At 35.8% G+C, this 27,284-nt stretch overlaps 2 protein-coding genes across 4 annotated transcripts in view; one reads left to right on the forward strand and one right to left on the reverse strand.

Annotated features, from left to right (window-relative positions):
• Positions 1 to 2,913: 2,913 nt before the first annotated feature.
• LOC116173370 (protein cueball-like) lies at positions 2,914 to 27,042 on the reverse strand. Of its 3 annotated transcripts, none has more exons than XM_031490801.1 (7): positions 26,906 to 27,042; positions 16,423 to 16,532; positions 15,864 to 16,055; positions 4,965 to 5,194; positions 3,860 to 4,911; positions 3,503 to 3,812; positions 2,914 to 3,445 (listed from the first exon to the last, which is right to left on the reverse strand). In XM_031490801.1, the coding sequence occupies exons 3-7, from the start codon at positions 15,922 to 15,924 to the stop codon at positions 3,341 to 3,343; spliced, it is 1,758 nt and encodes a 585-aa protein (XP_031346661.1). In that variant the 5' UTR covers positions 15,925 to 16,055; positions 16,423 to 16,532; positions 26,906 to 27,042; the 3' UTR covers positions 2,914 to 3,340. The 3 variants fall into 3 exon arrangements, with proteins under 3 accessions (XP_031346661.1, XP_031346662.1, XP_031346660.1); XM_031490802.1 differs by lacking the exon at positions 26,906 to 27,042 and adding an exon at positions 26,420 to 26,541; XM_031490800.1 differs by lacking the exons at positions 15,864 to 16,055; positions 16,423 to 16,532; positions 26,906 to 27,042 and adding an exon at positions 12,666 to 12,842.
• Positions 19,992 to 27,284, forward strand: part of LOC116173368 — a 62,185-nt gene continuing 54,892 nt past the window's right edge. Inside the window, exon 1 of the mRNA XM_031490794.1 lies at positions 19,992 to 20,013. The gene's annotated coding sequence lies outside the window, so the exon portion shown is untranslated. The remainder of the gene's footprint in view (positions 20,014 to 27,284) is intronic.

Below are 27,284 nucleotides of genomic sequence, written 5' to 3' on the forward strand. Positions count from 1 at the left end.
CGATCTGAGAAAATTTTTTTTTCGGGCAAAAAAAGGCATTGTAAGTAACCTTCCTTTTTTACCAAAATCGACTGCACCAAAATTTCTCGGGAAAACACTTTTTCTTATTAATTTTGGTGCGTAGAATCCAAAACAATTCGTACTTTTTCGATTAGACTTCTCAGTCAAATGTTATGGACTAGAAACCAATTTCGAAAGAAAGTTCAAAGGGCTGTAACTTTTGATCCAGTAGCCCAATCTTGGAACTGTTTGAAATTATGGATTCTACAGGCCACATTCTATAAAAAAATGTTTTTTTCCCGGTCGATCTGAGCCAATTTTTTTTTCGAGCCAAAAAAAAGGCAGACCTTCCTTTTTTACCAAAAATCGACTAAACCAAAATTTCTCGGGAAAACACTTTTTCCACTTGTATCTATTTATGACGTTTCTTGTGTCTCGTTCCGTTCTTGTTATTGTATTTAACTCGATATCTGATTTTATTTTACCATTTGAGTGTTTGATGTGTATACTTTTCTCTTTTGAATGTTGTTGTACTAGTTGTTTAGTAACGAGCTCTTAAGCGAGTTCACGATTTTGGACTTTCGGTCCGTTCAGCCGTCTGTGTACATGATAACTCGCGAACGGTTTGGAATTTTTCAATTCTGTTTTCAGTAATAAGTAGACAATCGTCAAGTTAAATCCAACTGAGTAAATCTAGTCATTTGCACTATCTGTCCGGCCGTCTGTGTAACGTGAACGAACGGTTTCGAATTTTCCAATTCTGCTTTCAGTATTATGTTTATCAACGCCCAGGGAAGAACTGATTAAATTTTCAGTGACCCCGGAGCTCGTTTGCTATATTTGTTTCCAAGGTTTTTTTTTGTATTTGGGTGGTTTAAGTAGGTTTTTTCTACATCAAATGCATTGCCGGCTTGGGGGACCCCTAAGATCATTACAGCTTTTAAAAGCTTTCACAAATCTAAGAGGAGTCATTTGAGCAGTTAAAAGCTCATGTTAGTTCTAAAAGCCCTTTATAGGTCTTTAATAAACTTTAAGAGCCTGAAAGAGCTTTTAAGAGGTTTATGTTGGCCTTTAAAAATGTTTAATTCTTCTTGAGCCACTAAATGCGTTCTTTCCAATAGTAGTGGTTATAGACCCTCTAACAGACCATTCTTACAATTCTTTGTGATTGCGGGTCTTGAAGAGTCTCTAATAGCCCGTAAGAATATTTACTATCTGAACCATGAAGAGCTTTTAAAATCTTCATGAGCGATACGGGTATCCAAGTGCATGTAAGGCACTTTTATAGTCACCAGCTTCTTTAAAAACCCTTAAAAAATCCCCCTCTAATGGTCTTAAAAGGTTTTCCAAAGCTTCCAATACTTCAGCAGTTTTCTACAACCCTAAGGGCCTTTATATTGTCATTTAGAGTCTTTAAATGTATTTAAAAGCTTTAAGAAATTCTTGTTTCGAAGAGAATTTGAGAGTTTAGGTCTTTAAAAGTTTTTACCGGTCTCTAAATGTCTTAAAGCGACGTAAACATTTTCAAAGAGCATCAAAGTTTTCTGAATGTGAAATTTGAGCGATTTTGCTCGGTTTTACTGATTATTCTCTCATATGTATTGAGAAAGCAGAAGGGTGTAGCTCACCAAATATTTTTGCATCTTTCATAGATTTTGTTTAAATAGCCTACAAGCAACCCTCCAACTGCACATATACCTACGCGATGTTGAAATTAAGATTTTTTGGCGTTTCTTTGATTTATTTGGTTTAAATATTCTACAAACAACGCTCCAACAGCACATACAATAGTCACCCCTCCCGATTTCGAAATTAAAAATGTTTGTAAATTTAATCTACATTAAATATTTCCGTTTTTCATTGATTTTCTTTAGTCTACAAGCAACCCTCCAACTGCACACGCAAATGCCACGTCTGGCGATTTTGATTTTTTTATAAGAGAGAGTTGTAATACTTCACAGAGATATGGTCATTCATATTAGAATGACGTTTTTGAAATCAGTTCTATATCTCGTATAAATTAATTCAAAACTGCACAATCCTAGAAAAACTTTGCGGTAATTAGAACCGAAATCTTTTCGCAATATGCATTCTAATCTTATTTATGGATTTACTTATAGGTAGGTGGTAAATAGTGCGAGGTAAAGAATATTCATTCATTCATTACTTATTACCCTCTCTCAGGTACGGCAAGATTTAGGATGATGTGCCGATTCAGCTTACAATTTTTTAGCGTATTTTCCTAACGGAAACTATTATTTCGCCTTCGTTTTCAATTTTGAAGATATCAAGATGTGAATTCAATTCTGTATTTTCTGAGTGACATTCCTAACTAGAGGATTTACCTACCAGACACTGATACCAGTTAATTTTATACCTACCAATTTCATCATTTTTAAATGACGGCAGACAAACGACCGCTACAAAATAAATTATATGCATTGTATTACTGCGACCATACGAAAATAAATAAAGTTGTCTATGCAATTGTTCTTTTGATTGTGGGACTAGAGGTTAAGGTGATAATAACAAATTGAAAGATATAGTTTGTAATTTTTATTATTATTATCTACTTTTAATGTATAAAATTATTTGAATTTAAAAATTTGTATGTCTATAATATCACATTTCTGATGTGGATATTACGTCCACACATCTACTAATGCCTAAGGTAACCATTACTTGATAAGCAATTTAACTTATTTCACGTGTACAACATATAAAAACAAAATCAAAAAAAGCACGGCGTGATTTTTTTTTGGAAACGAAACTTTTAGGCACATTGTGTAACTACAATCCGCGACTATAACAAGAAATAAGTCAATCACTACGCTATAATGATTATGAGATTATCACACAACTAGTAAGTAACTAAATAAAAGTGTTCAGATTTGAAACCACTAAAAAAAAGCCAACAAAAACTTAAAACCACAAGTAAAATAAATAGAGAACTCAATAGGACCCGTCCTACTCCATTTGGTAGATTTATCGTTATTTAAACATAACATAATTTGATTAGTTTCACAAATGAAACATTAAAATTGTACTATGTCGCTACATCCCGAAGATAACTTACTAATAGCTGTCATTTAGTAAAACGCCATAATGCAACAACAAAAAATATTCGATAATGGTCTAGGAATGTTTTTCCCAAGTCATAAGCAGTCAGATTTTGATAGTTGCCATTAACTGTAATGATTACGTGCGCAGGACGATTTTCTTATGCATTTAACTGCATAATATGAACACATGTTTAGTCTTTTGACTCTATAGGTATATATCTTAAGAAATTCAACAATGTAATACTTCCGGTCACAGCCAACTTTGAATTCGAATGCGTCTAATAAAGCTCTTCAGAGTTTTCCATGTTGGCTAGCAACATCTTCTTTTCATCTTTTTTTAACACTTGAAATCCGCCCCTGAGTTGAGGAGGATCGTAGCAAGGCTGTAACAGAACAGAATGATGTTAGATAAGGAGTTGAATGGGTGACAGGAATCTTACAGTGTCGCACACGTTCATATTGCAACAATCCTCGATGGTTATTTCACATTGTTGAACTCCAGACTGGTGTGGTCGGTAAGTAAGGGGGGTCACGTTTTTGTTGACAACTACCCTCTTGTTAATGCGCGGTCTTCTGCACGCTCTGTAAAGGAATACCGCGAGTACTACGCACGCGACCATCATGAATGCCGCGAACACGGAGACGACAATAAATCCATTCTTCTCCAACCAGTTCAATGAGCAGGGAACGCCAATTGTGCCCAGGTCGATAAAATTATCCACGGTGATGTCACCATTAGTATCTTCACAACTGAAATTAGCGGGTTGAAAAGTTGAGCAATTGTTTGGTATGCTTACCTGCACAATAACCTATTTCTGCGACCCATCAGTAACTTCGGCCGTTTCTCCTCGCAAAAAGTGGCACAAAGTTCGTCGGCATTCAGACTTTTCTCGCATCTTTTCCCAGAGTATCCCTCGCGACACGCACAACGAACGTCAAACGTACTATTGGGCGATCTGTGGCAATTGCCATCGTTTAGGCAAAAACCGATACACATGTCCCTCTCGCACCTGTTCCCCCCGAATCCCAAGGGACATTTGCATTTGGGAGCGCCCATTGATGACAAATAACAGGATCCGTGCAAACAATAATTGTGACATAATTGCATTTCGCATCGTTCACCGGTGAAACCGCGTTTGCACAGACAACTGTCGTCAATCAATTCTCCTCCATTCAAACACTCGAGCACCTCGCTGCTACTGTCATTGTCGTAGGCCACCTCGAAATATTCCTTAACGCTTCCATTATAGTGCTCCACGGCGTCGAAGAACGCTTGACAGTCGGAAATGTTCTTGATAATATGCTTAGTGACAACCCCCATCGGACTCTCCTTGAAATGGCGCAATTTTAGTGGTTCATGATCAATGTTCTTATGCTTCTTCCACAAGGCTCTGTTGTTAACGTCCGTCCAATAAACCGCGTTGGCATCTACAGCTACACCGATCGGTTTCTGATGTGTCCCCTCGAACACCACCTCGCGTGCGGATCCATCGAATTTTGCACTTTCGATACGATAATAAATCCCCTCCCTTTTATCGCCCCAGAAAATTCGCTGCGTGTGATGGTCGACGGCGATACCGGTCGGGATGAAAAGATCTTTGCTGATTACCACCTCGCGATTCTGCCCGTCCAAACTCGCACGTTCAATCGAAGGTCGGTCCACCTCGGAATTGGTCCAGTAGATGTACCTGCTGCAGACGTCAATCGCGACATCTTGGGGAGATTGGTCGTCGAATTGCAGCAGAACTTTTGATTCGTGCGAGGGATCTTGCAGCGACACATAGTTTATGGTACGATTGAGTGTGTCGGTCCAATACAGTATGTCGGTGGTCGGATCAATGGCTAGTCCCTGTAAATTGCCTACTTTCAGATCGGACATTTCGGCGCGATTTCGACGCTTACCTGAACGTCGTCCGGAAGATTGGTTAGGATTGGGGTAATATCAGTCTCTCTTGTAAGTTGAACACTGTAGATAGTATCATTGTGTTGGTCCACATCGCTCACTACGAACTGATGACGTATGTCGTCGAATGTTAACGCCTTTAGGTGACTAAATTGCTGAGCTGCCGATCCTAATAAAGATCCATTGGAATATAATAGTTCTACTGTATCACTGATGGCGACTGCCAAATCTGAAACATGCACTCAATTTAGAATGGGCATTTAGTGGGCTTATGTAATTGTGTCTCATGATTTTGCAAAGGTTAAATTTAGACATCCATTGGCACGCGCATATTTTGAAATGATTGGTATGAAATTGCTTCGACAAGCGGTAAAAAGTTGGAGTAAGTTGAACTTATTCCCGTGCTCGTTTCGGATTTGGAAATAAACGGATTCGTGTTGCATTTACTTACATTCCAAATTTCAGTAGAACGACCATAAATGCCATATTTTTGGATACAAAGGAAGAATTGGAAGAGTTAATGAGTACCATCTCGAAGGACTGATTTTCCACGAATGACGGCCTGCTGAAAGTGAAAGATGCAACAGGTATTTACGAATGGAAATTTGGGGTAATAACAATGACGTAGAAATTATAAAAATTTCCAAAGTAACAGAAATTTGCGGTGGTAACTTTGCTTCAAAGAAGTGCATTTTCAAAACCTTCACGGGGCTACAATTGGAATGGCGGAATTGACAATGCGAAGAGGAATTTTATGAATATTTATACCATACCATGGCCCTAGACACATAATTAAAAACTATGGAAGGGGATGGATTTTTATTGACATTTAATTACCGGCACCCTGTTTCCTATCGTTTGCAATGCCGCTGACGATCACTGTTAGTGTGAAACAATTAAATTTACATACATTTAAATGGACAATAGTGGGGAACATGTGAAGTTCTTGTAACAGTAAATAAAATTCAACTTTTTAAATGAATCGTTTGGAAAATTCCCCTCATTATGCACGAAAGGAAATTTTAGTAGCCCGCCAAACCTCTTTTAATGAAATATTCCTATTCCTGATCAACGTAATTAGAACTCATTATCAAGAACGCGCCCCTTCCATAACGTCCAGCAGAATCGTACTACGTTATTACACGTTATCATATCCGTATCGTATAGTTTTTTCCACACGTTTGGGAATGCGTTGCCTAAAAAATTTGAAATGAATTGTGGCGCCGGCGCGTTGAATTAATCAATGGTGCACGTGGTCGATGAGGAAAACGTGGTCTTGGTCACGTAGACATAGAAATTGTAATCGAGGCAAAAATCTCGCTATCCCTATCAAATGGTCTCGAAATGCTTGATTAAGGAATTCTTTGTCGAGTATTAGTTTGATATTGGAACGGAGCTATTAATATTCAATGCCAAGGTTAAACGAACGGTCATAATAAATAATTAATTCATTGAAAAAAAAAGCGGTTAATTGACGCAAGTAATTTAACACCGAAACGGCTTCCAAACGGGAAGGAAGTGCCGTAGCGAAAATAATTAGTACGCGAGCACGTGTATCGGTCCGTCTGTCCTTACGTAATTGGGGAGGAAGGCTCGACGCGATCTTTCAAGAACAAATTTCCACCGGCGACGGTACATGTGGGCGAGGAAAATCGTAATTTTATTTTCTCTGCCTACGACGAATTATTGCGACAGTAGAAAAATACCGAAAACGCTTTGCAGTCGAAAAGGGGAAAGGAACATCGAAATTCGACTTCTCAAAGGTGCCCTACAAAATGATGCGTGTAGAAAAATGATAAAGGGAGAGAACATAAAAAAACGAACAAAATAATAGTTACTTTCGCCTTGAGAAAATGTGCTAATTAGATAAATTATAGAGCGGTTCTCGAAAACACGAAATGTACATAACGTTATAATTAGAATTTTCGACTTTTAGCGTATGCTACTATTTTTCTATGTGAAGAGCAAACAGAGGTGAGGAATTTCCATCCTTCTCTTATTCTCCTAAGGGTCAATGAAAAGATGTAACCCTGTCACAAATACCTGTATCTCAAAAAAAGGAAAGCATGTTACTAATGAGTAATGACCTTACATACCTATAGGATTTTGGATGTCTGAAGCAACAAATTTCTACCCCAAGACGATATGCACATAAATTCTGCGTTCCACAAAACTTGTTATCTCGAGACCTTTGAGATTTTTTTGCGATTAGAAAACAATGTTTCCATCGCAATTTTAGTATCGATGACGATAAAAGCAGGTCATAAGAAAATTACCCAACTCTATACAATCAGCAGCTCTCAGTGAGACGTAAAACTAAAAAAACTGCTCTATGCTCCCTTTCGGCGCTTTCAAACACAAAGAATGCTCACAGCATTTGAAGAGATTCTGACCATATTTGAAGGATCGAGTTGGAGAAGTTGGATTTTTTCGAATTTTCTTCCCACATACCAAATTTGGTTGATATTTTTACATCCTATGTATTTTTTTCGAATTTTCCCTCCCGCATTCTAATAGCGTTTTCGATTGGCAAAACTCGTGCTGCACGAGTGCAATTTTTACGTTCTATTGGTAATTTTAGGGCAATTTTCTGTGTTCCATTGGCAAATGTGATGCAACAATTACGCACTCAGTGCGAATTTGGACGCACGAGGTCCGTGAGCTCGTGGAGCTGCTTGTTAACAAATTTTCAAAACAAACGTGCGACAATTTGAATTTGTTTCTTGCGTTGGGAGAGTTTTTTGTCGTCATTTAGCGATAGCGAAGATCGATGAATTAGCCATAACTTCTATTTTGCAAAAAGTTGCACTTACTCATTAAACTGAACGCCAAAAATTGGTCCTTTACAGGAATTTCAAATTTATATTCCTCATCGTTTATCATAAATAATACTGAAATCGTTTGCCATTTTTTTTGAATAGAGATTTGTCGATTACCTAAATCTAAAATGAGGTTATGGACAAATGACAACAAATATTTACGAATATTTATGTTCCATTGAGAGCAATTTTCACATGCATTTCTTCAGTTTCTCGTGCAACACTCGTGCAGTACGAGTTTTGCCAATCGAAAACGCTATAAATTTCATTAATATTTTTGCAGGTCCGTACCATTGTGTAATAGTTTTAGAAAAAAACTTAAACTAGAGGACTAGCAGTCGGACAACGGACGGACAGACAGACGAACAATAGCGGTCATTTTGCTTTGAGAAATGCTCTAAAAGGAAACAAGAATTTCATCGACGTCGCTCTCAACGGTACTTTAGTTTATTTGAATTGAATGGTACACCATATACAGGGTGTCCAGCGAGGAGTTGAAAACGAATGCGAATTTAGCTAAAATATTTCCCGTTTTTATATTTCTTGGTATACGCTTTGATATTTCAAATGGGGTGCTCTAGTTTTTATTCACTTTGTAAATCTGCGGAAAGTTGGGTATACAATCCTATAAGGCTACATCGAAATGTCAAAAACGCCCGCCATATTGGCTCTTCATTTTACGTTCTTTACAGTTCGCCAGTGACACTTCGTGGCTTGTGCTTCAAAAATAGTGATTAGGGAAAGGGAAATTCTTGTCCCTCATATAGGAAACGTCGAGGAAACAGCGGGCAAATTGTAGAAAAAAAGAAGGAAACTTCAAAGGAATGAGAAAATTTTAGGGAGATTTTGAGGAAATAAGAGTACATTTTAAGGAAATCAGAGGACATTCAGACTTCAGAGGAAATCAAGAGGAAATAAAAGGTTTCTATAGGGCGTTAATTCGGATAAATTTGGGGAAATTTAAGGCAATGAAAATGTTGGGGAAATTAAAGTGAACGAATTGATGGCAACTTTTACGCCAAGAAGGAAATCTTTGTCCCCTAAATAACTAGTGACCAGCCCCTTGGAGGCGCATTGAAAACACATTCAATCTTCCCTTTTGTTTTTTTTTTAATTCTTACAAAATTGATATGTTCACAGGTCAACTATGCAATTGTGCGATGTCACCACGTTATTAAATTCATCGACTAGAGGTCGTTTCGAAGTTCAAAATCTTGACCAAACCTTGAATTTACATAGAACCGATCTTACATAAAACATGAATTTTTTTAAAGTCTACTCCCAAGTCTGCGTCTAAAACTCAAAGTCCGTAGTGGTTTGACGTTGGTATACTGCGCCGAACTCCGACATTCAAATTTGCCAAGAAACAAGATAAAATTACGACACACATATTTTCAATGGCCAAAAATCATGAACGTTGCGGCTAGGCGTTATCGCATTGCGGTTTCGTACCGGAACGAAAATGCCGCGCGTATTTTTCGAACGTAGAAAAACACGTTTCCGAGGTAAATGAATGCGAAAGACGCAAACAGCAACAGGCAGCACGTGCCCTTCTTCTTTAAAAGTCCCCCCGATTCATTGTAGGTAAATTTTTGCTAGGAAACCAAAGAAATCAATGACCTCAAATGAGTATGCAACGCATTAATAATTGCAAATCGAATCAGTAAATCGATTTCGATAATAACTACGTTTTGATTTAATCGAGGTTATCGCTGTCATCGGGTACTATAAATATTAAAATAATTCATTTGCGTCAATTAGGCTAATTTTTTGGAAAATGACATTGCTTTTAATCGTTCCTTCCGGTGTAGGTGGCCTTTCTTCCGTAAGCAAGCACTTTCAAATGATCTCATTTTTTTTCTGGAAGCAAGTACGTAATTTTGATTAAATCAATGCGGCAAAAATTATGGGAGAAATCGAGCTCAAAATTGGAGAAGTAGCAATTTCCAACGAAAGTGGTGAATAAATGAAGATTTTGTTCAGAAGCCCATAATTGGGGCTCAAAGTGACCTACAAATGGATCAATATTCGGGACAACAAAAAAAGCTTTTGGAGCAACTAGTAGGATGAACGGACGTACAACAGCGCATTTTTTTAAATATTTATAAATGCTATAAGAAAAACAATAACAAATAATCTTCTATCACTTCAAAATGATTAAACAAGGTTATCATATTAGTGAAATAAAACGCATTCGAGTTTAATTACAAAATCATTTTAGTGAATAAAAATATTGCAAATAAAATAACATTTGGGGTGAATAAACAAATTAGCATGTAACAAGGGTGGTAAAATTTACGTCCAAATTTATTGCATACAATTTTTTTTCTACGACGTTTCGTTTTGTGTTTTTGCATGCGGCTAACCATAGCTTGCAATGTTTTGTCGCATGCCTACTGCCCGGGGTGCAAAGTAATTTTTTGCAATTTGAGTCAAAACTATTCATTTTAGGTGAAAATGTTCGAAGCAAAAGGTATGGGAAATAAAAAAATAACCAATTTTTGTATTTACAATTTTTGCACATAACTTCAAATTTTGCGAGAAACCCCGGAAAAACTTTTTTAATTTTTGCGAAAAAAAGTCGCTGGGGTCTGAAATTTGAAGAAACGTCGCCTTTTTATGAGAAAAAAGAAGACACAATTTTGGGCCGATTCGGAGATATTCGCGATTTTCGAAAAAAAACACCTCTTTTTCAGGGGGACGAAAAAAATTTGTTATCATATCTGACTACCCATGTAAGATAGAAAAAAGGTAAAAATTGTTGCTTAGTCAAAAAAATTGTTTGGGCCAACGTTTCTGAGATTTGACACAAATGTTGGTATTTTTTTAAAAACACCCTACATATCACACCCTGTATGATTCTGTTTGTGGTATTAAAAATTTCACAAAAAAATGGTCGCGAAAACCGCAAGTCTCTATCTTTAGCTGAGATACACCGCAGTCTCAACCAAAGTAGAACACACGGTACATTTCATCACTCCTTAAGCAGTACTAAATGGTAAGTACTGTTGTTTGTTTATATCCTGGTTATCAGTTTCCCGCGTACTCCAACGGTACTACAGAGTACTGGCGTGTACTGGATACATTCACACATGCCGTTTACCTAAGGAAATTACTAAGATTATTTCCAAAAAATGTATTTGTAAGAATTTTATTGGCGCTGCTTAAGGAATGATAAGTCTATAATCACGATATGCCACCTAATTGGTGTCAAATGCCCCTAATTTGGACTTATCGACCTTCACTACGTTTACTTATATGACAAAAATGTTTAAAAATGATTAAACAAAATAAAGCGTGTGTGGATTTATGAATTTTATTGGCGTTATTTAAGTGCTGAATCCATGCGAAATTATCTACGAACATAGCCATAGATCATACATAGCCAAATCATTAGCAAAAGATTTAAAAATGATTTATATCCGCACAAATTAACGTTAATTGGTTGTGAACTTCCGGTATGTTTAAATTTAGCAGTAATTACTGCCGAAATAAAATACGCGCCTTCGGTTTTTCAAAATCGATCGCCAAGAAGTAACTAGTAACTGGTTAATAACTAAGGAATGCGCGGTTGAGTGAGTTATTGCTTTAGGGATACGCAATGTATGCATTATCTATTATAGGTACTTAATTATTTATATTTCTGCAGTTTATAATTTTATTATTATTTATTTTATTATAGATATATCGATAATTTTCTCCAGTTCTTATATTTATGGATTGATAATTTTAAATATTTGATAATTTTCTCCAGCCCTGATCTATTTATTTATAATTTTATGGATAACGTTCGATCTATCGATAATTTTTCGCACATCCCTGGAAACTTGGAGGGATCGTAACGGAATGACAAGCAAATCGTACGTACAAAGGTCAACCAGTTAATCACCTTTTCCTTTCGAGAAAACTATGCTGAAAACCCAAACTTGATCGGCTTCAAAGAAAAATTATCATGCAAAATCTTCACTTCCAGAACTCTTGAACCGGAAGTGGTACGGGAAGTGTCAATTTGACGTTTTCCTAAACGAAATTGGTGCATTTTCGTGCTTCAATGTTTTCGAACTACACATACACATGATTTTTTACGTTACTCGCTAGTGCCAAGCAAATTTCAGTAAAGAACCGCTGAAAAGTATCATTTTGGTAACAGATCTGGCGAGATTGAAAGTGCAACAGGTAAAATTATGGAAGCCTGGAGAGCCTTGAATAAAGAGTGAACCTGTAGGACGTTTGTCAGTCACAAACATTAACGTTACGCCACAGGTCCAATTTTAGACGAGAAAGTTGTCCAGAAGAGTTTTTAGGGACCTCGTTCAGTCTTTTGGTTTTGCGAGCAGCGACGATCAACCGTTACGGTGACATAACAGATACTCGAGGACGACGACAGGTGTCATTAAATGATGACCTAACTCAATAACGTGATTATTATTGATCGATCGACGGCAAAGGTAGCGAAATTTGAAATTATCACGAGACGCTCGCGTCATCTGCGCCCAGCCAATTTTATTTCGTATAAGCGTCGTGCCGTCGTCGCGGTTTCAAATTCTAACTGATTACATAAAACGACGAACACGTGGGTCAAGGTTATTAAGATTACATTATAAATAATTTTTGCCATTCACACGCTCTTCTACGGTATGCCTCTCGTTCAAATTTCGAATTTCGGCGGGGTATGCCGCTAATTTCGCACAAAATTTCTCAGGTCATAAAAGCCTTTGAAAGTAACACGTAATGCAATGCTTACGTAACTTCTACGGCAAAAAGTGCGAAATTTTCTAGGTGAAATAGGCAAAATTTCTGGTGTACGTGACACGGACGGGGCATGCGATGGCGCGCGAAAATAAAATTAGCAAAGGGAGCGCGTTCAAATTTAACACTTACCCCATTCGCTACTTTCCTTTTGAGCGACCACGGACAGCGTAAGGAAAAAAATAACACATACTTTAATTAACATTATTTAAATTAGGAGGAGAAAATGTGCGTGAAAATTAATAGTAAGTGTGTCGGATTTAGGAACTACCACTGCGCACGTTTCAGAGCAAAATGCTGGCGCTTCAATGAGAATTTCAACTACATTTACCTTTAAGTTTTCTCTTCTTGTTTAACGCATTCGGTAGTTGTATTGGGTTTTCTCTCTTACTAATTTCCAGTGCCGTGTTTTGTATTCGGGAAACTGGTTTACCGCAAATATGTTTGTCAGATTATATTATTCTAATTAGTTCATTCAGAATTACACATTTTCATATGAATTAAACATTTATCCAAACGATCCCTTTCATTTTCGTCTTAGTTCTCCACCACCACGTGGCTAGTCCACGTAACAATTGTGTATCTTATCACTGAATTAAGATAGTGCTTTTATTCAATGATCTTATTCATATCTTCCTCGTGAGTTTAGCAATGTTATCCTCTTTATCGATGAGCTTGCGATGATGATGGTTGCTTCCAAGACGTTTTTCTCAATGTCGTTCCACATCTTCATCATTTTCGGGATTTAGATAAGAGACGATTCCAGCAAACGAAAAAGATCTCTTGATTAATTTAAAAAGCAATTCTAATTTTATATATATTGTTGTGTAATTGACTTGGTCACTCAGTATGAAATTTACAAACAAAATGTCCAAAAGTCACGCAGAATTTCAGCGCTACTACTAATCAAATGTCACTCCATTATTCGTCACTGAGAATGACTACAAAAAACTAAAATAACTAGATTTTACAGAATTTAATTGTTTTATTTGCACAATCACTTTTTATATTTTTTTACAAATAACCGTTCTGATTACCCAAATTAACAAGAGAGTCAAAATTTACTGGGTTCATAAACAGATGACGTGCCATTAATAACATTCACAACTTTTGGTGGAAATATTTTACCTAAAGTCACTCTTATCTTGCATTACAATTTTCTGAATTTCTTCACCAGACAGCGCTCCTGCATTCTTTACACAAGGTATCACTTACATGCTTCCAAAAAACAACAATACACAAGATCCATCTAAATACAAACCAATTACATGGCTTCCTAATATACAAAATCCTGACATAATGCATTACAAACAAAATATACAAACACTGCACTGATAACATTTTATACGAAAAACAAAAAGGTAGCGAGTATTACAGAGACTGTAAAGAGCAACTCATTATAGACTTTGTAATGAGCAATCCAGATATAACAAACTAAACATACGAACTGCATACATTGATTAGTGATTACAAAAAATCATTTAATTCGGTACCAACGTACCAACATTCTTGGTTGCAACAAGTGCTCTCAATACACAATTCCTCAGTTACATAATGACATGCTGGAACACTACGTTAACACTTACACTAAACGGCACAAAACTTATCACTGACCCAATACGTCAAAAATTAGGTTTTGAGCATAATCTCATAACGGATGAGACACCATACTACAAATACACTCCACAGACAATACTTGAAAACAACACACAAGTTATATTGGAATAGGACACTACTCACAGAGTCCAGAAGGGTCCTTGAAACTCATTCCCCTCTTGAAAAACCGAGATTTTAAGAGTGTGAGCCTTTGAGAACTTTAAATGTCGTAGCAAGTCTATAAGAATCATTAACAGCACCGAGAGCCTTCAAAAATATTTAAAATTGGGCCTTTAAGAGTCTCCAAAGGTTTTGAATAGTCTCCAAGAGAGTTTTACTATCTCTAATTTACCCTTTAAGAGTCTTAAAAACAAAAAAAACACCCTGTAAGCTATTTTTTTAATGTTTCATAGTAGATGTATTTATTTGACTTTTACTTTACACGGGATAAAGGATACAGAGCCTGGAATCAAAATTTAAGTAATAATTTTGACAATAAACTAACGCTTGCAAATGCCAAATTTGTCTTACAAATCGAACTACTTTTAAAACTACTAGTTTGTCGGATATTAACCATATAATAAAAAAGTCGTACAATTACACGTAGAATTAAAAAATGCATTCAAATACTGGAGGTTCCATTAAAAAAAATGTACCATTTTGGCGCCCTACTTTGTGAGCGCACCCTGTATAATTCCCAATATTTTTAAAATGTGGAGAATATTCAACCATATCATAAAGCACAATATCGAAAAATCTTATCTTCAATCGTTGACTCACCCTGTATAAGAAATATGTAGATACATAAATCGACACACAACATCCTTCAATCCTAAACAGATCCCTTTTTGTATACATAAATAAACTTCCTCCAGAAGAGAATCGCACACTGTAGGAGATAGGAGGCCATTTAAAAATTTGTGAATTAGTGACTTTTCTTGCAGAAGCAGGTGCAAATTTGGAATTCTATTCCTCATCCATTTGATCAGTACATTGAAGACTGTTGTTGAAAGAACAAGAAATCCTTCATAAACTTCTCCATAATAAAAACCAAATCAATAATTTAGCTCTAGGATACGTGCTGATCTCCGATATGGAGATTTCGCACAAATTCTATTTCCCTTAAAAATTAGACTGGGCACTTCAGCAGCGAGTAAGAAAGCCGGACTGGGTACAGCTCGTAGCGGTCAAGGTAATTCACGACGGCTTGGACATAAAGAACCGTTTCGCCAACTGGGTCCCAAAAAGTTTCTCTTTCTGTCGTACAAAAACGTTCAATTTACCAGGGTTTTGGTGACTAAGGATGAGCATGGGTACACATTTGCATGATCCTGAAACATTGGTAACGAGAACTATTTTTCCTCCAGGACAATGCGATTGCTCATACAATGCGCAGCCGGCAGCAGAGAAATTGGACCAGCTAACACTTCGAGCTGTTTGACCTTATTTGCCGGATCGGGCTTCTTTGGACTATCAACCTGAATCTGAAAGAACACCTGAACGGAACGAAATCTGATGGCATATCTCATGCAGTTTCTTCTGAGAACTTCCCTTTTGGAAAGGTTGCAGCAATTGCAATTTTGATCCCACTATGAAGCTGAGATTTGGAAATTTGGTCTAATTTTTTTTAATTTTCCATTAATAGCATTAGAAATTCTTGTTATTTCTCACCAATGACGGACGAAGACATAGAACATAAATCATTGCTAAAAACTGTGGAACCTCTTGACATACCTACACATACTCCAACGCGTTGAATTATGAAAAAAATTATCGTCCCAGTAATAGCACGCATTTCTCTTCAGTTTAATTTTAGAAGGAAGTGAGTTTTCTGAAATCGTATCCTGGCGAGTGGTGGATATTTGTATTCTTTCTAGCGCTCCTTCTGTGAATCTGCTACCACATTCTTGTTTGTTCGAATTTCGCCTAAAAAAGAATACCATAAACATTAGTTCATCGTGGAAGGTTTTTTCAATTAATAGCTAACAATTTTTGGTTTGTTTTTGATGTGAAACTCATTTATGTTTCTATGCCTTGCTTGAGAATGTCGCTAAAAAAATTGCCCTAATGCCCATCAAATCATCAATATTTTGGATTTTTATCGCCTTTGCTTAATATTTCGTATTGAAGTTAAAAATACAAAATTAAAATAGAACGATCGCTATTATTCCAAAAAAACATTTCCTATTATAGTTTCCCACGTTTTAAATCAAAAACATTGAAAATTGTAATTGCTAAATTCTTGACAAATATTTTATTTAATTTTTACTCAATTCTGTGAATTGCATCTTACCTCTTATAAGTGTCCCAGCAATGAATTGTCTTCAAAGTGGAAACGACGTAAAAGTTCTTCAATGGATTCGACTTCACGATTTCTCAGTGGTGTTCTATGGAAACGTAGACCTGCAACGACAGCTGCATTATTTTTAGTAATTTACAAAAAGAGTGTAATAGTAGCTGGGGCCTATTTTATAAAGCAACTTTGCAACTTGTCACTTTGCAATGTCATAATTTTAAAGTGCAAAGATTATTATCTATTTCATAAAATAAGTATTTTAGTCAACGTAGCATTTGGGGTGTTATTCATCTCTACTTTACATATGCATCTTTCAAACAAAGCCTTAAAGGAATCGTTAATGCTGGCATAAATGAAGGAAATGCCAAGGGTATTTTAAATCTTTTACCCTTTGGTTATTCAAAACTTCAATACTGCCATTAAACAGTGGAACAGATTTGGTAGCATACCCTGAACCAAAGATATCTTTTGCATTTCCAGAAAGCGATCTTACAGGATTTTTTTAGTTCAGTTTCAGATTATTATTATTATTATGTCATATCGTTATTTAGCGACCTTTAAATCTGGGTGTGCTTTAATTTAATTTTAAACAGCGATTCTGATGCAAGTATAGACTTTTTCTAGTAGATTTTGGGCTGTAGAATCTAAAAAAATCATGATCTTCAAAATCTGATCGCTACAAGTGGAGACAAAGCCATCAAATGATTTTGTAAAAAATTCATAAACTGTAGTTTTGAATTTGAATTTGAGTAAAAAAACAATAGCTTGGGAGGGGGCGGGGGGAATAGGTTCAGCGGGGTGAAAAAGTGGAACGAAAAAAATCTGTCGCACATCAAATTAATCCGTAACTGGTGAGGAAATATTGAATGAAGCAGAAATACGAATTTCAGAGTCAGGTGGTGTCATTTTACTGAGAATTTTGTATTTTAACAAATTTCTAATACCTATAATAGTACATTATATATCAAGGTAGAGAAGTACAGTATTATTGCCTGAGCACCAAGATTACATCTCGAGGCGCTTGCGCCGAGGGGTGTAAGGTGCGAAGGCAATAATAGACTTCTCTACCGTGGTATATATACTATTTTTTTCACTACTAGCACTTGAAATCCTCTAAATTAACATATTATATTGATAAGAAAGTGAACGGTTGGACAGAATTGTTTGTTTCTTAATTTAACATGTCAATCAAGTACGTAGAAGTACAAGTCAAACAGGCCGCATTTTGTTCTGTCATTGTGATATTTTCAAAGAGTAAATTCGTTCGAATTTTTTCAAAATGTGATCATTTTAGGTATGTAATTTCTCTGGAAATGGCGGATGGTGGCAATTATTCATTTTAGAGACCTTGTCCAAATGTTTATTGAGCGAAATTTCGGGTTGTGTTTTCTAAAAGTGACAGCGTGGCAGTTCTCATTATTGACTACTAGTTAATAATGTCCACATTATTAACCACTTTGAACTAAAGCCGCGAAAGCCTACTTTACAAGTGGAAAAAGGGTTAATAATCATGTCATCAGACGCTAGTAGTGAAAAAAACTTTTATATTAATGTGTCAACAAAAGTCCGGTAAAGTGACAGGAGGTAGGAAAAATAGTTAGGAGACGCTACTGTGGTGGAAACGAAAATTTCCTGGCATACAAGAGGCATGAAAATGGTTTCATAACGGTTTCGGGTAGGGTTTTCTAGTAGATTCTATTACAAAAAGAGATAGAACCATCATAATGGCTTCATAGACGAAAGCTCTGCCATTCCTCAAAAATCAGAGGGAAAAAAATTGCCATGCATCGAAAAGAACGATTTTCTAGTGGATTTCTGTCTGTAGAATCTAAAAACGTCATGATCGTCAAGATCAGACTACTACAAAAAGAGATAAAGCCGTAAAAGTGATTTGAAGAAAAAATTGCGGGAAAACGAAATTTCCGAATGAACTTTGACCTGTACAAAAAGTCCGTGGTTAATTTTCATTGGAGAAGAAATTTTGGGCACAAACGTTCATCGGGAGAATTTACTGCCATGCAAGACTTTTGGGGGCACCTTAAAACGAAGCAATTTATTATAACATACCGTATCAATGCGACATGAATGTTATTGTTATTACTTATTAAGTAGGTATGTGACAATTATTATTACGTTCTTTTTTTCATTTAGACTGGATGCAGTACAGATATCTATTATACCAAAGACTCCTATTTAAATAAAGTCAATTCTTTTCAGAAATGTGTTTAAAATTCTTATCTTTATATTTTCTGCGAAGGAACTAATAATTCCTCTCTTCGATATTCAACACTATCGCTGTAAAATAAATTCCATCCACCGCAATCTTTTATGGGTCTTTAACACATCATAAATAAAGAAAATGAGCTAATTATGTCAAATTATATTAACTCGCCTCTATTTTTCATTCACGGTTAGAAAATAGTATTTTTATTTAACGTAAAAGGTGTCTAATCTCGACATTTATTGACTTTATGGGAAAACGTTTTAGATAAGAGCTTTTAAAGGCTCAATTTTAAATATTAAAGGAACTAGCGTTCTTTATTTCTACCAGAAATAAAAGCGTAGTCAATTTTAAACGTTTAGACATTCCTAATTTGGCTCTTTAGGTACGTACATTGGTCAAAATTGTCCATTATCATGTAGTACTCGTATCACAATTCACAATATAGATAACGTTATTTTTTACGCAATTAATATTTATTTATAATTAAATCTCTTGGGTAATTTTGTGTGCAAATTTCTGTGTACAATAAAAATTTTTATAGTTATTGACCGGCAACTACAAAAATTAGAAAGTCCACTATGTGAAAGTCATATAAAATTGACTGTAGGTAAGAAATTAGAATTTTAGATTAAAGCTATTTGTGCCCATATACCAACGTTTTGTTACGCCATTGGAAATTACCGGGAAATGTCATCCCCCGCAATGACATGCGTAGTCAGTGTAACTTCTGGCTGTCAACCGTCGTGTTCCAAATAGTTGTAATAGTAAATTTTAATTTAAATTTTTGAACATAAACCAATTATTTTGTGCCATTTGTGCTTGCGTAGTGCTTCGCCTGGGAATATTCCACAATCGTAAGGTAATAACGTTGCGTTTCAAAGCGGAATTCGCCCTTCAACTACCTGTTGTTGTTTTTTTTAGGTTATGTTTATTTACTTATTGATTTTCAGGGATCGTTTCTCTCTAATTTGAAATGTTTAAACTTTTTTTATTCGATTTCGTATGCGTTACGGTCTGTAGTAGTGCAGCCTTTAAATTTTACGGTTTTTGGTCAACTGCATTTTAGTATAAGAGGAAAAAGAATTAGGTGCAGGTTGTGGTGAGTGAATTATACCATGAAATATTGGACAAGGTGTGCAATTATTTGATAAAAATGAGTTCAGTGAAGGATACTGAAAGGATATTGTGGACTAAAGTTGCTTTTTTGTACAGTTGGTGATCTATGTTCCTTTGGTGGTGGTATGGTGCTGGTATGGTGCTATTTTTGTAATGCACATGTTGACTGATAGCATGGACTAATTACAGTCTATGCTGATAGTGAATAGAAGAAGGGCAGGAGATCCAGTAAATAGTGGTTGTGATAGGTAAGTAAATGAAGAGAGGAAAATATATAACATTTGATGAGTGAGCTTTTATCAATTTTTTGAAATGTATGTAACTACTTCAATACTTAGGTATAATCAATGATATAAGTTAGCCCTATTGCAGATAAGTTTATTTATATAATGATAAATGCATTCTAGCTACTTTTCCATTTCGCGTATTGAAACATGGAATATGCTACTGTGTATGTTCGGTTGCATAGCCGGCAGATGTCTACTATCGCAATATTGATCAAGTTAGTAAAATGTCAATTACAAGAAAATATTTTCGTTCGGACCACACTACTTTAATTGAAACGGAAAACTGCGGATTAATATGAATCTACTGTTTGTATTATGTTTCAAAAGGGATAACATTCATTATAGAAATTGTGGAAGTCAAACTTGTAAATTGTAAGGTCTTCCATACCATACAACAAATCATGTTTCCTCTATTCCATAAATGTAGAAATTACCGATAGGTTATGGGCCCAGTTACGAATTAATTTGTTATGTCAATAGCACCTTTTTTTTCTTAGAATTGCTATGATGAAACAGAAAAAAAGGAAAGTGTTGGATTACCTATCGTCAGCGAGATATTCAACTTACAATATACACCTCGAACCAAAGAAAATTGTAACATTAAGGTTGAAATAAAACGGATTTTAATTTGAAAGCAATATGTTTTTAAAAGTTTAAATCGAAATTTGAAAAAAAAGAGGATTGAAAAGTCATTTTAACCATGCAATCTCACTCGATCTGAGACAACCTGCAATTGTACCAAATTGTGAATTTTAGTCATGTACATGACTGATTTAAAAATATAGGGGGAGGAGGAGACTCTCTAATGGCACTGTGGGGCAATGAACTAGGCTTTTGGGGAGTACAATATCCGAGAGAATATCCTACTGCATGCAAGAAAATGTTAGGTATATCCGAGTCTCTTGCGAATTTTAATTTGTCTAATACTTAATCTTCCCTTCGAGTTTACAGTAAAGCTTGGTATTGTAAGTTTTGTGCCATTTGCGTGTGTGCGACAGCTTTATAACTTGGTTGTTTTAGGGACAAAGTCGAGGACAAAGTAAACAGTTTGTCCCTTCATGGCTAAACCATCTACAGTAAAACCATTCATACAATCGATTGATAAGTTAATAATAAAAGTAAGGTAATTTAACTGTTGATCCCACGATTGTAGGTAACGTGAAGTAATCTACATTTTATAAGAAGCCAATGAATTTAAAAAAAGAACGCATAATGACTTTATGCCACACATTAACCACGAGGAGATATTGTGTATCGTTATTAGAAGCGTATGTAGTTAAATGTTCAAAAGAATCTCTATAAGTATGAAATACTTTGAGTAGTCTTCGCAGGCGCATATTTGATTTTTACTAGAAGCATCTGTAGTTAAAACTTGAGAAACTTGAAAGAAAATTGAACCAGATACCCCAGAGAAACTAATCTCAAAAATGTCCAGATTGTGAAAAGAAGAATCTAAAATTTAATCACTTTTTGAACCATTCACTGTTAAACAATCCATTTTCTTTCTGACTGACACGTGATCACTGTAGAATAACTGTAGGTACAATAAACGAACGGCATGAAGAGCGTCATCATAACCTCTAACGGCCGCCGGTTGCAGGAAAGCGAATTATAATCAAAATCCTACATTATTTGCCAAATCTGAGTTTAAGCAAGAATTTTGACATTTGTTTGGCTGCCTACTGCAATATAAAACCGATCAAATGTATTAATACCGGAATAAACAATAATCCTGGATTTTTTTTTGTGCAACTGGCCGTAAGTTTTGTATAGCTTAAAATCAAGCATATGCTGCAGTGATGGATAACAACAAAGAATGCTTTGACTGTAATCCTGCTTGAGGGTGCAAATTTGCCATTTTTTGACAGTGATTCAAATTATGAGAATGTGTAGAAATATTCATTGCACTTTGTAGACGCAAATATGATATCCAAATTATCTTTATGAAATAGCATACCAAAACAGTCAATCAGAGAAAGGCTAATTTTTAGGTTAAAATAATCTTCGACTTTCGTCTTCAATGGATTTAAAATGTGCACAGTGTGATATGAAATGAATAAGAAATCATCTGTTAGCTCGCAGTACTTCCAAATATTTAAAGAGTGCACAGTGTTCCGCTTAAAAATACGCAACAAAGTGTACACATTGTAATTTTGCAACAAATCTTCAACATATTCTCAAACGACATCTTTTAATACACTATGTACTAATCTTTAACCTTCCCCTAACAAATAATATAATGCACCCTAATAATAATAATAATGCTAAGCTAAGCTGGAAATTCCCCAAAATCATTGCAACATAATTCGTAATTTTTAAAACTTAAATAAAGCGACATTCGCAATGAAACTTCTACGTACATGCAAAAACATTACGTGTACTATCTATAACAAATAAACAAATCCGCCTCTAAAGTACCCACTCTGCTGATCCAAGCACTCTACTTATTTAATACAACAAAGTTTACCGCAACTCCAAAAGGAAATGACTGCTACACCCCACTTGGTCTCGATCATGCAGGGATGCAGGTGCAGTTACACCCCAATAAATCATCCTCTAAAACTGATATATTTTCTAACCAAAAATGCTTCAAAAATATCGTATATGACCCGATATTTATTTTCGTTCTGTTCCGAACTCCATTCGTATACTCGAACAAAAAACGAAGTTTACCTTTGTTAAATTACTAATTAAAATTAGTTCGCGATAGTCGATAATTTGTTTAAGACACGTTCGCTGGACCCCGCGTTCTTGCGAGTTCACACGCATTTTTTAGCGCATTTTTGCAAATTTATTTGTAAAAAGTAGCTTTTAATCTCACTTTGGCTGGCTGGCTGGCAGCAAATGTGGGCGCGTAGAAGAACTCTTGTAGAAAGGCAACGGGTGTACGTGTATCTACCGGGCCGTGAAATTTGTCAACCTTAGGGACATGGCTACATGATGTGGGGTTGGCGACATCTGGGCGTCATCTTCGAGCGTAGTATACTAACGTGAAGGTTTTTCAGTTTTTTCCTATCTTCTACTACAGTTTTGGTCAGATTCTTTTGAAATTGGTGTCGTCGGAAAGATGTTGTAAACGCGCACAACTCCTGCGTGGCGGAATTTTGTTTTTTGTCATGGGGCGAAATTAACGACCTTTTGTGAGGCGCGCGCGCGCGTCTTCGAGAAGTAGTCAACTTCGGGCGCCTTTTACCTTCCGTTGCGAACTCACGCGGTTTAACGTTTCGTAAATCTCGAATCGCTGTCTCTCTTTCTCGTGTCGCCAATAGAAGTGAATTGCGAGTGAACGGGACGTCGGAAGGGGTACCGTCAAAGGGAATGTGGTAGCCCCCGACACGATCTTCCTGATGGTGGAGTCAAATCTTTAAAAGCGAATTGCGGGTGCACGCGGAAAGTGGGAAGCGGTTAGTGAATGTAGTAGCCTTCGACAAGATCTGTTATTGATGGTTGAGTCGAAAGTGGCTAATAGAATACTGATCTGCCACACAAAAATGCGCTGAAGTCCCTTCGATCTCAAACGAGGAAAATTTTACTTTTGTTTGTGTTTAATACATATCACTCATTTATTGTCTACAGTCAAATAACGTTGCTCCCGGTAATAGAGTATGACGTCACGGCGCTAAAAACTCATATATTAAAACAAGTTATTGATAGTTTTTCATCCTCTATGCCTGTCTTTCTGTCTGTACTCTCATTTCCGTCTAAACGGCTACATCGATTGGAACCAAATTTCGTACATGGTAAAAGGAAGAGCTGCAAAGGTTTTGGAATGAATCGCGCAGGGGGAGGTGTGCGGATGGCATCTGTGGTAGGTTTTGGGTTGCTCCTAAAATGTTTCAAAAATTCAGTTCGTTATTTTTCGTTTCCGTATGCCTAATATACGTATGCAAAATTTGAACAGAATCGGTCGAGCCGTTACCTCGGACAATTTTCTATGTATAGGGTGTCCTATTAATAAAAAAAACACATACATCGCAATCGTGTGTGAATTTTGATGCAGCATATATTGGGCTAGCTCATAAAATATGAGGGAACATCGCTTTAATGAATTAAGTATAACTTCGGTTTGGGTGAACCGAGGGGTGAACCTTCACATAATTGGTTTTATTGGAAAGAGTGCTCTTCGTGTGATCAGATTTTAGAGTCTTTTTAGTAAACATGATAAGTGGTAGAGGGCGCGGTTTGACATTAACAACATTAACAAATAAGATGAAAACGTGAAAATATCAGTGAAAACCGCATTTTGATATCTGTTCCTAAGCAGAGATATGGCGAAAATACACACATTCGCTAATTTAAATTAATAATAATAATAATAAGCCATTTATTTGTACATAAAAAACAACAAAATATTTTTCACTTTAAACTTAAAAATTATTATACTACAAATAAATGTATAAAATCTACGGAGTTTCATTCACACAAACTTGGGTACATTGGACATTAAAAAGAAAAGAGAGAAAAAAAAATCTACACTGAATTCATACCTGCAGCAGATTTCTAAGTTTAAAAACTTGTTAATATCTTTTGTCAGGTGCAAGGTGAATAACTTGGTAATAGAATTTAAAAAAAAAAGAAAAATAAAATAAAAAAAAAATAAGAAAGAAAATAAAAATAAGCTAAAAATAAAAATAAATAAGATAAAGGGAAAGATGATATGTAACAAAGGACTAATAGTTAAATTAAATTTGAACTAAAAGAATGTTTCGAACCTCTTGTATACTTATTGAAGCACAATTTTTTTTTACATTTTTCAAAAATGATTTATTCGATAGAATAAAAAACGAGGAGATATTGTACTTTAGTTGAAAATGAAAATTGCAATATTTATATTCATCCAAATGGGCTTTGAAACAAACACATAACAAGCGATAATTAAAATAATGAAAATTAACAGTCCATATAGTTTTTAAATTATGAGCAACAAATAAATTACTTATTCGAGTTTTAAATCAGAGATATATAAATTAAATAACAAAAGAATCAATAATTATCAATAATGTAAATGTCCAAAATGTCCTTGTCTCTGCCAAGTAAACGGCGATCAAAAATGAGTTGCGATCGAGTCGCCTTGGGACGTTCCCATGTAAACAAAAATTCCAAAGGTGACTCGAGAGCAACTTATTTTTCATCGCATACCTAGTAGTTTTTTGCGTGGCAGTGTATTTCTTTTGTTTCACAGCCAACTTGGACGAATATTGCAATTTACGTTTGTCAATGTGTGTATTTAGGCCATATCTCTGCTCGGATATATAAATGCGGTTTTCACTGATATTTTCACTTTTTCTAGTTAACCCTTTAGCGGCAACGCTAGAAACTTGAATATAATTTTCAGCGATTTCTCTTAGCCTCTTTTGTTAACGAAATATTTTTCCCCAAGCTGTGGATATACGTCGACATTTGATGAAATCTTAACATGTCCAGACACGGTGATCGCAATAGCCACCTCGAGCTAGGAAGCTTAATATGGGAGTAGACACATTTTCCAAATAGACTAATATAAACGAGCAGTATTAAAAACGTTATTAGTCCAGTCATTCTATATCACAAAACGGCAAATAGAAAGAATAATTCTTGTAGTTCCAATTTTGTTCCAATGTGCGGTGGATACAATAATAAATACAATAACAATATAATAAACCCCTCAGCAAGTACAAAGTAACAGGTAATGAGCTAGAGAGGAAAATTTTACCGAAAACCTAAATTTTTAAAAAATTGCTCACTTGCAAGAGCCGTAGCTCAAAATCGGTGCATTTTTTCGAAAAAAAAATTAGAAACGAAGTTGTATCCATTCACGAGCTTTAGATTATGATTCACTTTTTCCCACGATCGACCGTTAGGAGATATAGGCGCAAAACTCTATCCTCAACCCTCTCTCCTCCCTTCGGCGACATCGAAATCGCTTGGGACTACACAATAATCAGGGGACCTTCAACCACACATTCCCGAAAAAATTGGAACTCCACGAATTGTTTTTGGGATAAAATGACTGGACTGTATGCGCATCTTGTCGGCGCAATCGCGTGATGGGTGTGAGCAAATCTACGGGCTTTGTAAGTTCGAGTTAAAATAATTGAAATCTTAAGATTTTTTCGTTGATTAGACAATAATTGCAGTTGAATTCTACTTTTAAATTTCCAACAGTAAGTTTGAAATTCCAAAAAACTTATGGAAAGCTGTTAAATCATGGTCTTCCAATGCCCTCAAAAAAATCTTTTGTGTACGTAACCCCCAAAGGAAACCATTTAGAAACCCATTGGTTCTCGAATTGGGGGTCGCATACATCACCCAGTTTTTTGTTATTGTACATTATTGAAACCTTTGTAAGTGGCCCAAATAATAACCGATAATAGTAAATGGTACTTACAGTTTTGTATTTCCGCTATGATTAGGCATCAATAAAGACACTAATAACGAAAACTAGCACGTTCAGTCTGTACTCGTTGTATAATAGCTTAATTTAGACAAAAAGTTAGTGACCAGAGGAAAACCGCACTGCACGATTTTGACATGTATACCTACCTCAATGCGAATCATTATCAATAATACAGTCTTAGGAGGGGGGTTGTTAGATTACTCATTTTCTACGAAATGGAGAAAAAGGTTCAGTATACGTGCCATTAAGTTTTGATCCCCTGGATGCAGTAAGTAATTCGGCCAAGTAGCAACCACACCCGACGAAAATTTGTGGAAATTGTACCATTTTTTGGCGAAAAAGTACAAGTAGGTCCTCGTTTTGATTAGATATACAAGTACAGGTACACTTATGTTCGCACTTCCGTTAATTAATTATACTCGATCAATACTTTTGGTTTCAATAGCAAATCAATGTCATTGGCTTTCTCTTACTTACCAGTCAGCTGCAATTATAACATAATAAAAAAAAGTTGCGTTCTCACACATACACACACAAATTAAAATGTAGTTCATTGATTTGTATTATTGATTTGTATAGAGTGGCAAAAGTAAAAGTACGTGCCGCGGCCAGCTCAGAAACTGAGAGCAAACTACGTGCGGTTTTGAAGCTATGTATTAATTAGCAAGGAAGATAGCCAATCTAAAGCTTGTCTGGATTGATGACGAACGGGAAGTCCCCGGTTTTATTCTTTAACATTTTAGTCATTTAAATTAAATCACGTACGGATGTGTACGTTTATGTATTGCGGCTTCCGAACTTTTTTGGTCATAAATCAGGGTGGTTATGTCGTTTTGGCATCAATTTCATTGAGCGG

Source organism: Photinus pyralis, unplaced genomic scaffold, assembly GCF_008802855.1.
Source record: "Photinus pyralis isolate 1611_PpyrPB1 unplaced genomic scaffold, Ppyr1.3 Ppyr1.4_LG6, whole genome shotgun sequence".
NCBI classification, from domain to species: domain Eukaryota; kingdom Metazoa; phylum Arthropoda; class Insecta; order Coleoptera; family Lampyridae; genus Photinus; species Photinus pyralis.